Source organism: Penaeus monodon, chromosome 26 (genome assembly GCF_015228065.2).
Source record: "Penaeus monodon isolate SGIC_2016 chromosome 26, NSTDA_Pmon_1, whole genome shotgun sequence".
NCBI lineage: Eukaryota > Metazoa > Arthropoda > Malacostraca > Decapoda > Penaeidae > Penaeus > Penaeus monodon.
This window is the reverse complement of record NC_051411.1, coordinates 898,759-912,998: the sequence shown is the minus strand read 5'-3', so window position 1 is coordinate 912,998 and position 14,240 is coordinate 898,759. Positions and strand designations below refer to the sequence as shown.

The 14,240-nt window shown below is 41.0% G+C and overlaps 1 protein-coding gene across 1 annotated transcript; it reads left to right on the top strand.

Moving 5' to 3' along the window:
• Positions 1–1,938: 1,938 nt before the first annotated feature.
• Positions 1,939–4,738, top strand: LOC119589818 (protein FAM8A1-like). Its single transcript, XM_037938388.1, is given in 8 exon segments — positions 1,939–2,109; positions 2,564–2,708; positions 3,147–3,267; positions 3,694–3,826; positions 3,967–4,109; positions 4,236–4,273; positions 4,276–4,359; positions 4,362–4,738. Coding segments are annotated over 8 exon segments (789 nt in total). The 5' UTR covers positions 1,939–2,037; the 3' UTR covers positions 4,415–4,738.
• Positions 4,739–14,240: the final 9,502 nt, after the last annotated feature.

The window sequence follows — 14,240 nt, the reverse complement described above, 5'->3', positions numbered from 1 at the left end:
TATATATATAATATATATATCACACACACACGGATACAGAACAGAAAGAACACAAAAACACACACACACACACACACAACAACCACACACACACACCACACACACACACACACACACACACACACACAGCACACCACACACCACACACACACCCACAACCCACACCAGCACACACACACACACACACACACCACACCCAACACATACCATACACAATACAACACACCACACACACACACAACACACACACACACACACACACACCACACACACACACACACACACACACACCACACACACACACACACACACATGTGTGTGTGTCTATACATATAGATATATAGATATAATATATATATATATATATATATATATTATTTATAGTATATATATATAATATATAGATATTTTATATATATATATCTATATTATATATATATATAGTATATATATATAGAATATATATATTATAATATATTTAATATATATCTATATATTATGATTTTGCGCAAGATAAAAAATATCACACTGTGTGAGAGCTCATATTGCAAAAAGTAGCAAACAGTCTGGCACTGGTTAGTTAGCATCCCTCCATTATGCAATCTTCCATTACTGAGTTTGTTTTATTAGATTTATGTTATTTTAAAAAAAAAATCATCAACTAGGACTGGCAATTAAAAGATTTGCAAATCATTCCACAGGCGCTGAAAAATGCCAACCCTCGAGAATGAACCATTCCATCTGGGACACACCGAAAAGTGGTACAACAGATTGGTTCTAAATTTTGTTCTTTATTTGGGCAATGTTACTATAACCCATTGGTGCTGAAAGTACATGGCAACTACACTCCACTGTAGTTTTATTTACTAATTTTGGATAAACATAGATGGCTTGCAAGGAGTGCTATGCAAGTACTAGGACTAATGTAGCTTCCTTTTTACTACTCTCCATTTTTTTTTTTTTTTCTTTCTTTTCTTTTTTTTTCTTTACGTCATTGTTAATAAGCTCCAGCAACCAAGAATTCAATGTATTAGTCCTAGTGAAAACCAATAGAGTTGTTTTTTTTTTCTTTTTTGCAATGCTATGAATATCAGAGGTGTTAATTATTGTTAATTATGTGATTATAATGTTATCAACACTATTATAGCAATATGGAAAATGAAAAGCAAAATTGTTGAAAATCAAGGAAAAGCATTAACAGGTCAGATATACAGGACTAGCAGCTAACTACTAGGTGACTAAATCCTTATAGAGCCATCTCTATGTAAACAAAATTTATAAGCTAAACTCACAGTGGGCATGGCATGTAGGTACATACTCACTGTGGTAGCATGGGTTAACATTTTGGTGACTAAGTGATTGTGAAGCCCTCTGTGTGTGAACAATATTAAATGAACAAAACCACAGTAAATAGTTGTGTACTCAGCACCAGTGGATTATCCAATGTAATGTATATTCTGCCAATATTTCTTAGATGTCTCAATGGAAAATAAGTTTAATTCAGACTTTTGAGTCAATCAGTCTTAACCACAAGACTCAGCTAATTTGTAAATAGCCTAATGGTGCTAATGTTACTCATTGGTTGGTCTCTTCTCTGTCATGATGGATATGTATTATTGTGTTTGATTATTATTTTCATTCTTGATTTTAATTTGAGGGTGGTCTTTATGGGTATTCTGAACATATAATATCATGCAAAAGATTTTAGGAGCCTTATAGTGTAGATCTTTCTTATAAAACCAAGTAATCATATACAGAATAGGGATATGAACATGTATGTTTTAGATATTCACATTGATGATTTATGACATTAGTGAATACAATTCCATAATAGATATTTAGACTAGGTTCAAGTTTGCATATGTATTTACAAGATAATCCAGTGAGAAAATCCTTCAAGTTTATTGATAACAACAGATTACAAGAAGAAACTGAATTAAATATTACTTTCTCACAGGAGAACGAACAGTTCCTCCACGCCAGTACGAGGGACAGTACCCTACAGCTGGAGATTATGCTGAAGCACTGCGGTCGTGGATGAACCAAATGTACCAGTGGCAGTGTGCAGCAGCAGCATTTCCTTATTTTCTTGCATCTATACAAAAGCAGGTAGGAATCCCTAAGCTAAGTATTACATCATAAAAGTGCATCCTGAAAAAAAACTTCAAGAAATATCTTCATTTCTGTTCAGTTGCTGAATTTACAAAAATTAACATTTATTCTGTTAACATGTGACTTTTCTTATAGGCACGTATGGATTAGGTTTTGCAATATCTGCTGCATGTACTTTGTGTGGGAAGTTGAACATGTTTTATGTCTTGCTTGAATAATCACATACATACCTATAAAATTCCATGTCTGTTTAAAAACTTGGGTTGAAACCATCTGCATGATAAGGGAATTTTTTATTTTGCATCTCAGTTAGGCCTTAATTATTTTCCCCTCCATCTCTGTTTATAATTTTTGTTGGAACCATTGCATTATTCATCAGGGAGTTTCTTGCTGTGCATAAGAGTACCTTTTCATTGTTGGATGAATTAGTTGTTTTATTCAATCCTTGCAGAATGGAATTGGGAGTTCTGGGCCGCCAGTCCCTCCCCCAAGCCAGCCGCAGCAGCCAGCCCCAACTCCTACAACACCGCCTGCGTCTGAGCAGAGAAACGCCAACCAGCAGCAGCAGCAACAGCCCCAAGAACAACAGCAAAGAGGTATTTCATTGAGTTTTTCATAATTTGTTTTGACTGTCCACATTCTCAGGATAAGAGATGTTCTAATTCTATGAATACAGGATTGTATTGGTTGAAGTTTTATAGCATATATCAGCATTTCATCACATTTACATTATTGACTAGTTTTTAATGCTTTCACATATCATATTATATATAAAGATTACTCAACCTACAGATTTTACAGGATGGAAAATAGTAATTTATAAATACACCAAAAAAACTATGATTGAAATATCCTACTCATTTTAGGTTTACCTCAGATTTCTGTCTATCTTTAGACTATCTTCCAAATTCAGTTTTGCAAACAACTTTTAATTAAATCCATCATTAAAATAATTATTCTCTTTAAGGGCTTCATAGCTCCTTTTATAGTGGTGCAAGTAATTTTTAAGGCTCACAAGAATCACCCTTTTGCAGGTGTAGAATATGTAATCCCACCTCTGTGGAAGAGACTTATTGCCGAGGCCATTGACTTCCTTCTACTGTTTGTCATCAAGTTAGCCGTCACATTTGCTGCAGTGGATGCCTTTGATCTACTGTAAGTAGTAGAAGATGCGCATGTTATTAAGAATATATCTTGATTCTGATGTTTTTTATAGTGGTTTATAGATGAATATGCTAGTAGATAGGCAGGTAGATTTAAGTATAGAGATGTGTTTGTAGAACCACATATATATTCATAATGTATACATTACACTATTTTCTTCTCAAAAAATGTTTGCACCAGGTGAGTGTTAAACTGACACGTAGCAAAACATGAGTATTAACAAGTAGGTTATTAGGAATAAATGTTAAATGTGATAGCAGAATATAATCTTGATATGAAATGTTATATTAAACTTTGTTGGCTGTCAAATTTGTTTAAAAATGTATAAAAGGGAGAAGCTTCTAAATTTTCCTATAATATTATACTTTGGTAGATTTGCACTTCTTACATTTTTTTCTGTTTCATACATTTCTTCAGGAGTGATGTAGAAAAATATGACTTTGAGAATTTAGGAGCTGACATCATGGCTGATTACAAAATAGCTCTTGAAATGACATCAGAAATTCTTGTGCTTGAGTTAATCCACCGTATTGGCACGTGTGTGTTTGAGGTGAGTGAACTTCTTGCTTTCTGTGGTATGTTATATGATATGAAAGTCTTTTTGGAAAATGATGATTAAATTGTTAATCAAGTGCATTAGCACTTCTCTTTTTGATGGCACATTTCCAGTAATTATTTGTCTTTTTGCAGGCCCTCTGTTTACACCGTGGTTCAGGTGGGACAGGTGGAGCAACTCCAGGCAAGAAACTGATAGGGCTCAAGGTGGTACGATGCGAGTGGGTTGTGCCCACTTTAGGTGAACAAGCTTTAGTTTTCCCTGCATCAGATCTGGGGTCAGTTCACATTTAAGAAATACTGTTATGATGTTATATCCTTATGTTTTGTTTAAGACAGAGATATTTTCTGGGGTAAATGTCAGAGGCTTATTTTATATTAATTTTTCTTCCTGCCCATTTCAGGTTAAGTCGTGCTGCCATTCGTTCCGTGGTGAAGAATTTCTCCTGACCTTCCTCTTCCCTATCTGCTTCACACTTTTCTCATTCCAACACAATCGCACTGTGTATGACATCATAGCTGGTTCCATTGTGTTGAGGAAAGGCCCAACCAAAGACGGAGAGTTAATAACAATGCTAACTAGTGTAAGGGAATTATAAAGTGTCCATGTGGATTTCCCATCAGACTTCATCAGAGAGCAAGAATGACTTGATTATAAGACAAGAAAGACATTGTATATGGTTCTGAAAGAATGAAAGAGGATTTTAGATATGATTATATCCAATTGCATTTTTCAGATCCTGAATAAATGATAATTGAATACTTCATAAAACAGGTGCTTTGTTCATAAAAGTTTGAAAGTTTGCAACATATAATGGGAACTATGGGAAGGTTTCAGTTACCACTGCATTACAAATATAGATTTTTTATTATGTAAATATGATTACAGTACTATCTCACTCAATATGAAGTTATATATATATAAAAAAGAAGGTAATGATGATTTGATTTGCGTTTTAGTTTTGAATATGTTGAGGTGCATGTGCTAAAGGGATGTCTTTTTTTTTTTTTTTTTTTTTTTTTTTTGAGAATTGTGTGTTTTATTTTGCATTTGATTAATAAAGTATTCCAAAAATATTTTTTATGGAGATGTTGTCTGCATGTTATTTTACACTGATTATTTAGCATCAGTAAAATGGCAAGTACAGTTTATATTTATCCAGTTATTTCAAGAGAAATAGCATTTTAAAGGTTATCCTCACCCCCATCTTTGAATCATTATAATATGTGAATGTAAATTGGATTAAATATTAAGTGTAATGGATCCAGAAAGTTATGTAACTGTGATTATTTTCATGATCATAGCTTTCATTACTTCATATTCCTTATCAAAGATATTAAATTAACATAAAATATTTTTGGATCATTGTAAAAAAAAAAAGAAAAAAAAGAGAGAGATGTTCTAATGTTATGATGTTGAAGTATGTTTTTATCAGTTCTCTAATGTAGAAAAAACTGTAACTGCCTTGTATACAGTCCCTACTGAGTTCTATTTTAGCTTATTCTCCAATTATGAATGTGGCTTAAGAGATGCCTTTTATGTTTTATATATTTGAAAATAAAAATATTGATTCCTGTTACAACACTCTGAATTCCTGCTGTAAAATAAGTTGTATGGTACTGGCTCCATTTTTTTATAGTTTTGCTTGAAAAATATAAGGGTACTTGAATAATTATCAAATGGCTCTACAACCGTCAAAGGTTTTATTTCATCTAACTTTGAAGACGGGCTTTCTGTAGCCTAAGTTGTTACAGTTTGCTTTTATTTTCTGATTTCTAGTTATAAAGTTTAAAACTTCCACTGAGTGAAGTGGGAAAATTTGGTTTCCTAATCTGATCATAACCTATGTAATAGAAAAAATGTCAAGACTACTCTTTGGGTTCTCAAAGTACCAGGTTACTAATTTCACCCCCCCCCCCTATTCCTTGCTTGTTGTTGTGTGGGGGGTGGGGGGGGTGGCTTAGGAAACAGAGACTGAGGCCCAGTGCCATGGATCACCCCTACTTGAACCTCAGCCCTTGCCTCAACTAAACTTGCACAATCTTTTCTTCTATTCCTTTCCTTTTCCTTCTCCTCTTCTGACCACTTATACTAATTGTTAACTCATTTTTTACCCTTTTTGCCTCAATCCTTTATCATAGTGCCCACTGATGTTTTGTTGGGGCTGGCATAGGAGATGGAAACTGAGGCTTAATGTGGGGATCTCCCCTACCTTGGGCCTCAAGGAAAGACTCAACTAATTTTGCACGGTCTTTTCTTCTCCTGCTTTGCTTTTCCTTATCTTCCCCAACCCCTTCCCCTGTCCAGTTCCTAAGGTGTAAGATGCGTGTTGAAAGGATGAAAGGCTGACTTTAATGGCTTTAGGGAGACATGGGCATAATATTCCCTTGGTTAATTGTCTGGCCCTAACTCCTCATCGTGACTCAGAGGCATGCACCTTTTATCTTCCCCATGTATTTCAGGCTTACCATGGCCAGTAATGTAGATTTTGAACCCTTATTAGGGGCTTTGAGGCCTACCCCTTTATGAACTAGCCTCTCTGAATCTAACTCCTCTGGTTTACTGACCCCTGACCATCCTTTGATCATAGCTCTGACCACTGCTACTACAACCCTCCCTGTCAACAAACTGTCAACCTGATCCATCCTGAATCATTTACCCAGGTAATAACCCAACTTTCAAAAGATACCCCCTTCCTCACTCCCAATATCCTCCAACCCACCTCCTGCACAATTTTCTTCATTTTCTACCCCCCCCCAATCCCTTGCCCGTTGTTGTCGTGGGGGGGCTTAGGAGGCGGAGACTGGGACCCAATGATGGGGAACTCCCCAACCTTGGGACTCAGCCCTCGACTCAACTAATTTTGCATGGCCTTTTTTTTTTCCTTCCCACTTTTCGTTTCTGTCCCTTCACCAAACCCTTCTGCTATCCACCTCCTAAGGTGTGAGAGCCGTGCTGAAAGGATGAAAGGCTGACTTTGTGCCAGTCCTGAACGGCCTGAGGGAGCCATGGGCACGGTATTCCCCTGATTTGTTACCTAGCCCTTACCCCTCAAGGGGACCCTGAGGGGTGGACTGTTTTTATCCCCAACATAACCAGGCTTACCATGGCCAGTAATGAAAACATATCCCCACTATTAGGGGCAATGAGGCTTGCCCCTTTATCAAATAGCCCCAACGATGTTAACCCACCCGATTCCCTGACCCCAGGCTCTCCTTTGACCACGGCTCCGAACACTGCAATAACTACCCCCTCATCAATGCCTACTAGTACAGTAGCCAACAATCAACCCTTAAGGAACATTTCCATTCTTCCAGCATGCTCAACTTCAACACCTCTATCCTTTAACCTCCAACATCAACCACCCCATCCTCCCTTATTAATACCTTACAGCCTTATTGCCCACCTCTCCATAACACTACCTCCCTCAACACTACTCCATCTTTGTCACGCCCCCACCCTTCTACTACCCCTATCTCTACAACAATCTTGAATACTCTCTTTAGTGCAGCCAAATGGGACCGATTTTTCGTGATCCCTCCCACAGCTCCCTACTCTGACAACACCCTTCTCTTCCAACAATGTCTCCAAAAACAAGTAGGTAAAGTCTCTTTCTGTAGCCGACCCGACCGCTCCCGTCTTGTCACAGTAACATCCGAAAACCAAGCTATAGCATTAACAAAACTAACTGACCTATATGGTAACCTCATCCTTGCAGAACCCCATCCAACCCTCAATACTTGCACCGGAACAGTTTCAATCTCCCCAGCAAATTGCCCAGTCTATGACAAAGATTGGTCAGACTGGAGAAGACCTACTTGCCTGTCTCACAGACTATGATGCAACATCAGTACAATGCTACTCCATTCCCCCCAGAGGTCATCGAAAGAAACCCACTAACATAGCCAAAATTACCTTCCGTAGACATGACCTTCCCTTTAACGTCTACATAGGAGGAGAATCCCTCCCTGTTCGTCCATACCAACCTCCTCCACGTCAGTGCCAAAATTGTTGGCTTCTAGGACATCCAGCCAAACATTGCCGTTCCACAGCCAGATGCCCACTATGTGCCCAACCTGGCCATACCCGATCTAACTGCTCTGCACAATCACGCTCATGTGCCAACTGTGGCGGCCCCCATAATGTATTTTATAGGAGCTGTCCCACCTACAAATTTGAGTCTGAGGTAGCAACTCTCAGATTCAAACTTGGACTCACACTACGTGAAGCCAGACAGGAAGCACGTCGACGTGGTTTCTCTCTTACTCCTTACTCCAGTAATACTGCTCATTCTACCAATTCTCCTAAACCCACCCACCCTACATCTAACTCCCCCTCTTCTACCTCCTACCTTCCCCAGTCAAACTCTTGCCATCCTAAACCCAGACACTCCAATCTCTACTACAGATACTCCAATCACCACTACAACCCCAACACCTTCCTCTCTCCCTCCTCGCACTACCCGTAACAGACAGAACAAACGTTCCACCCCTCTTCCCCTACCACACAAACACCTCCACCTTCCTTTGCCCCTACGCTTGAGACACCAATCCTCTCTTCCCCCCTCACAAGAAATCCTTTATCCCCCAAAACTCCCCAACCAACTCCTCAGAAGAAACTATTGAAAATATTCAAGATTACTTAATGAAAACTGACACTCAACCTCCAAATCTTACAACTCCTGCTCCTTTCACTGCAAGTAACTGCTGATATCCATCCTCCTCCTAACGATATCCCCCCTACACCCTATCCTCCTAACCCCTCCCAACACAGCCCATCCACCCCGACCCCAACCCCGCCCACATTAACCCTCCCACCATCCCCTCTATCCCTTCCATTCCCTCCTGGATACACACGTGAATCCCTTATGTAACCCTCCCACCATCCCCTCTATCCCTTACACACGTGAATCCCTTATGTCACAAATATCCCCTTACCCCCTCCTAGTAGAACACCAACTCCCACACCTCTCCCATATCAGACCTCTTGGTCCTTATCCCACCCTCTAGCTGCTTCCCCCTCAAAATCTCCAAAACGTACTACAATCTATATCACTAAAGTATAACTATCCTTCATTGGAATATTCGCGGTTTCCGCTCTCACAGACTTGACCTTTGTCATATCCTTTGCCTTCAAGAGACCTTTCTTACACATCCTCCAATACCAATCCCCAATTATCATTGTCTCTTCCCCACATTCCCTTTATGTCTCGTCCATACTTACCTCTGCTTTCCCCCACCTATCCTCCCTTCACCGACCTCCCAACCTATCAGACATCCTTACAGAATCCCACACTTTGTTTCAACAACCTATTCTCTTTCCTCATACATACCCTCCATCTAATCTAACTCCTTACCACACCCGACTCTAACCCTTTCACTTACCAATTCCTTTGCCCAGCTTAGACAACTAATCACTAACTCAACCACCCTTCCCTAACATTAACTATAGTGCTACATGACCTTAGATGTCTAGCACATTTATCTTGCTTTTAACCATTAACCATTAACCATTCATTTTCTACCTGCTCCTCCCTTATCACAACTCTTCAACCCTATTGCCCTCACCCCTACAGTACTATCTCACTCCACACTACTCCCTCCTCCACCCATCCTCACCCCTCTGCAATTCCCACTTCTGCAAACTTTATTAGTACCCTGTTCAGCCCAGCCAAATGGGACAGATTTTTTGTGATTCCCCCCACAGGCCCATACTTCGATAATATCCTTCACTTTCAACAGTGCCTCCAAAAACAAGTAGGCAAAGTTTTCTTCCGCAGTCGTCCTGATTGCTCACGCCTTGTCATAGTTACATCTGAGTCTCAAGCCCATGCACTGTCTACCCTGGTTGACCTCCTGGCAAACCTATTCCTGCCCAACCCATTCCTCCCTTAATACATATACTGGAGCTGTTTCCATCCCCCCAGCTGATTGTTCTATCTATGACAAAGATTGGTCAGAGTGTGAAGATGACCTACTTGCCTGCCTCACTGACTATGGTGCAGTATCAGTATAGTTTTGCACTGTTCCCCCCAGAGACCACCTTAAGTCACACATCAGTATTGCTAAGATTACATTCAGTATACATGACCTTCCCTATAAGGTCTATATAGGAGGAGAATCTTGCCCTGTCAGACCATATCAACCCCATCCCTGTCTGTGTCAGAAATGTTGGTGTTTTGGCCACCCTGCAGAGCACTTACTTCACAGTCTGCTGCCCTTTCTGTTCCCAACCTGGTTATGACCGTTCAAACTGCCTTACACAACCATGTATATCTGCTAATTGCAGTGGCTCCCTTAATGTATTTTATAAAGGCTGCCTTGCCTACAAGTTTGAGTCTGAGGTAGCAGTTCTCAGATACAAACTTGGCCTCACTCAGGCAGGAAGCACGTTTTGCAGTCTCTCCCTACTCCAATACCACTCTTCACTCCTCTCCTATCCCCTCTACTCAAGTAGTCTCTACATCTTCCTCAGTACCACACCCTCTTACTCCTCAGCTTCCCTTATCTCCCACTCAAATCCTTTTCCCACCCCATCTGGGGGGCTTGGGAGATGGAGGCTGAGGCCCAATGTAGGGGATCACCTCTACCTTGGACCTCAGCCTTCACCTCAACTACTTTTGCACGGTCTTTTCTTCCCCCCCTCTGTCTTTTTCTTTCTCTTCTTCATCCCCTTCTGTCCACTTATCCAAATCGATAACTCATTTTTACCCTTTTCAGCACAATACTTTACCATAGTACTATATGACCTTTGATGTCTAGCACATTTATTTGTTATAACGATTAACTATGAACCCTTCTATACTCAGATGCCTATCTTCTCTTCACCTCATAAAAACTACTTTGTTTCCCAAGCCTCGCCACCCAAATCCCCTCCAGAAACCCTTGAGGACATTAAAACATTTCTAAGTAAGACTCAAGAGAAAGTTCCTCTCTCATCCATCCTTCAATTTCTCTAACCCCAATCCGGCTGCTTTCAAAGTGACCGCCGACGCCCATCCTCCTCCTCCTCTTTTTCCTCTGTCTCCAAGAAACTTTCCTAACACATACTCCAGTACCAATTCCAAATTATCATTTTACATCATCCCCACACTCTTTCTATCTCATCTATACTCATCCATCAAAACACCCCATACACTATACCTCCCTTCCAGACCACTGCCCTTTGCACAATAATACGCATCTTTCCTCGTGGCTGAATCACAATTGTTTCAGTGTACTTTTCTCCTTCTCTTCCCATTGATTTTAATGCCTTCACAACTTTGCTTTCTCAACTTCAGCCACCATTCCTTACAGTCGTCGTCATCCTCTTTGGGGTAACTCTACCACTACTTCCCGGTGCCGTTCCCTAGAATGGTTTCTTTCTAACACTGACCTTATCCTTCTCATCTCGATCGCCACACCCAGTTAGACATGCGCATTCAAACCTTTTCACGCCTTGACCTTTCTCTTTGCTCTCATTCCCTTCATCTCGACTTTCTTTTGTCAGTTCCTTCCCTACAGTGATCACTTCCCCAACCCTCCATAGAGCAGACTGGCGTACTTTTACTGCTCTCTATACTCACCCTCTTTCTTCTCTTCCACATCAGACATGCTTTCTTATTTCACAATCACTATCCTGAGTGCTGCCGCCACAGCCATTTCCCGAACTGCATGACCATACACATCAAAATGTGTTCCATGGTGGAACACTGAATGCTCCAAAGCGCTTCGATTGAAGCGTGCGGCATGAAGTAGTTATCACTACAAGAGAAATACCACCAGCCAAACAAGGAACAAACTCCATCTCCTTTTCCTCTACAGAATCCTACAGTGCCCCCTTCTCTACTGAGCCCCTCTCTGCCTTACAGACATGCCGCAATACACATAAAGGCCCTGACGGCATTCATTACCGTAGGCTATGACATCTTCCTTTGTCACCTTATCCTTTAACAATATTTGGACGACTGGAACCTTTCTTCCTCACCGCCTGACGCTCTTATTCTACATTTCCTTAAACCTAATAAATCCGGCATCCTCCCTCAAGGTACCTTGAATCCAATAGTCTTCTATCTTCTTCCCAATTTGGGTTCCGTCATGCTCGAAGCACAACCTTTGCACGCCATGCACCGTTTTCTTCGACCTGGAAAAGGCATATGACACTACATGGCGATGCCACGTTCTCAAACAGCTATCATCTCATGGCATACGAGGGAACATGGGTGTATTTAGTAAATCTTTCCTTTCTAATCGTACCTTCCGAATCAAATTTTCCTCTTCAACTTCCTTATCTTTTCCTCATTATGAAGATGTTACACAAGGAATTGTACTTAGTACACTATTCCTTCAAGCCATAAATATCCTGATTTCGGTATTGCTACCAGGCATTCAGTCATCCTGTATGTAGATGATTTTATCATCTATACATCAAATCCTTTTCTACATACTCTTCGCCAACTAATCCAGTCTGCAATATCTTTAATCTTTTCCTGGGCCACTGACCATGGCTTCCGCTTTTCCATACTTCACTGCTCCTCTCCACTCTTGACTATTGCAGCCATATCTATTCCTCTGCCTCTACCTCTCTTCTCACTCCCCTTGATATTATCCTCCACTGTGGTCTACGCTTAGCCCTAGGCGCCTTCTGTTCCTCTCCGGTTGAGACAATATACATTGTATCAGGCCTGCCTTCCCTCGCTCGACGCCGCACCCTTCTATCTCTCCAGAGCTATGCACGCTTTCATCAATTCTCTCTCTCTTAACTAAATGTCCCTGAATCCCTTCTCCCTACCTTTACTTCCTCTCCACGCCTACCCACTCTTTTCTCTGTCCAGATAGACGCACTTCTCTCCCATTCACCCTGTCCTCACCTCCGACCCTTACCCTTTTCTACCCATAAATACCCATCTTGGCTTATACCTTCCTCTCGTATTTGCTCCTCTGTTTTCCCTGACACACCGAGGTTACCCGTCATCCCAAATTTTCACATATACCAGTCTGACTAATCCCCCTCACTTCAAAACTTTCCTCTTCGCCCGCTGGCAGCCTTTCTGGCCTAGCCTTAGCACTGTTCAACTACATAACATAAAACCTTCCATCTCCCCTTGGTCAATCCCTTTCTATAAGAACAGACGCTGGGAAACTGCGCTTACGCGTTTGCGCATTGGACACACCTCACACATCTCATGTCAATCTGGTCCACCTCTTAGCTCCTCTTTCGGTCCCACACAGCCTACTATCCTGTCCCCGCTTTACAGCAACACTAACCTCTGCTTCTCCTCACTTATTCTCACTTCCCCGACCCCCCTCCAACCTATTGGACATCATCTCAGAATGTCCTACCTTTTCCTAAGACAACTCATATTCCTGCCTCATACGCATAAATTGTCCTAACCTCTTAACTCCGCCTTTTAACAACCTTTACTATATAATATACCCCATCAGCTCACCCTCTCTACCCTTTCCCTACCATACCACCCTCTAGTACTTCCTTACCCGGGGCATCGCCCTTTCGCTTTATTTTGAATACGCTGCTAATGACCTTAGATAAATGAATACTAGATTCAACTCAACTTTTCTTTGTTGTAAGAAATGTAAAACAGATTCAATTTGGCATACAGTTTAAGTTCATTACCTAGCAAAAATATGGTGGCCAAGTATTAACTTGTCTCAACATTTGTGGGTGACTGAAAAGGAATAATGATCAGGTTTAGAATATCTACTTTCAACATTTTAATTATGGAAAGCATAACTGATGTTCATTAGATTTGGGTAGGGTACACAATGCCCTAATACCCCCCCCTCTCTCTCTCTCCAAGCCTACCTTCCCTCCCTCGCTCCCTCTCCCTCTTAATCCCTCCTTTTTTTTCTCTCTCTCTCCAACGCTATCCTCCCTCCCGCACTCCCCCTCTCCCCTCCCTCTCCAACGCAGCCTCCCCCCCCCCCCCCTCTCTCAACCTCACCCTCTCCCCCACCCTCTGTTTCCCTTTTCTCATTGCTCCTTTTCCCCATTCTCCTTTCCTTGTCCTTCCCTTCCCTGTTTCCATCTCCACACCCTTGATGGGTTTCTCTTTACTCTTAGTTTATGGCCCAACAAAATCGCTGACAGGTGGACAAAGCTGGACACTTGGCCGCTCCCGACGCCCTGTGCATTATGGCTTCAGGATACTGTTACACGTAGTTACAGCGACATTCCATCTTAAGCTTTTCTAAGACGCATATGTATATGTTAGATACAGTATAAGTGCATATACTGTATGTGCGTATACTGAACATCCGTATGGAAATGGGGAGATAGTGAAGACGGACCGAAAATACAGAAATAAAGACTAGGGTAAGTGACCCATGAGAGTTTTGCAATAAAAGAATGTAACAAAAGAGACAAAAATTACATCAGATAGAAAAAAAAAAAGCGGAAACCTCCAGAGTTG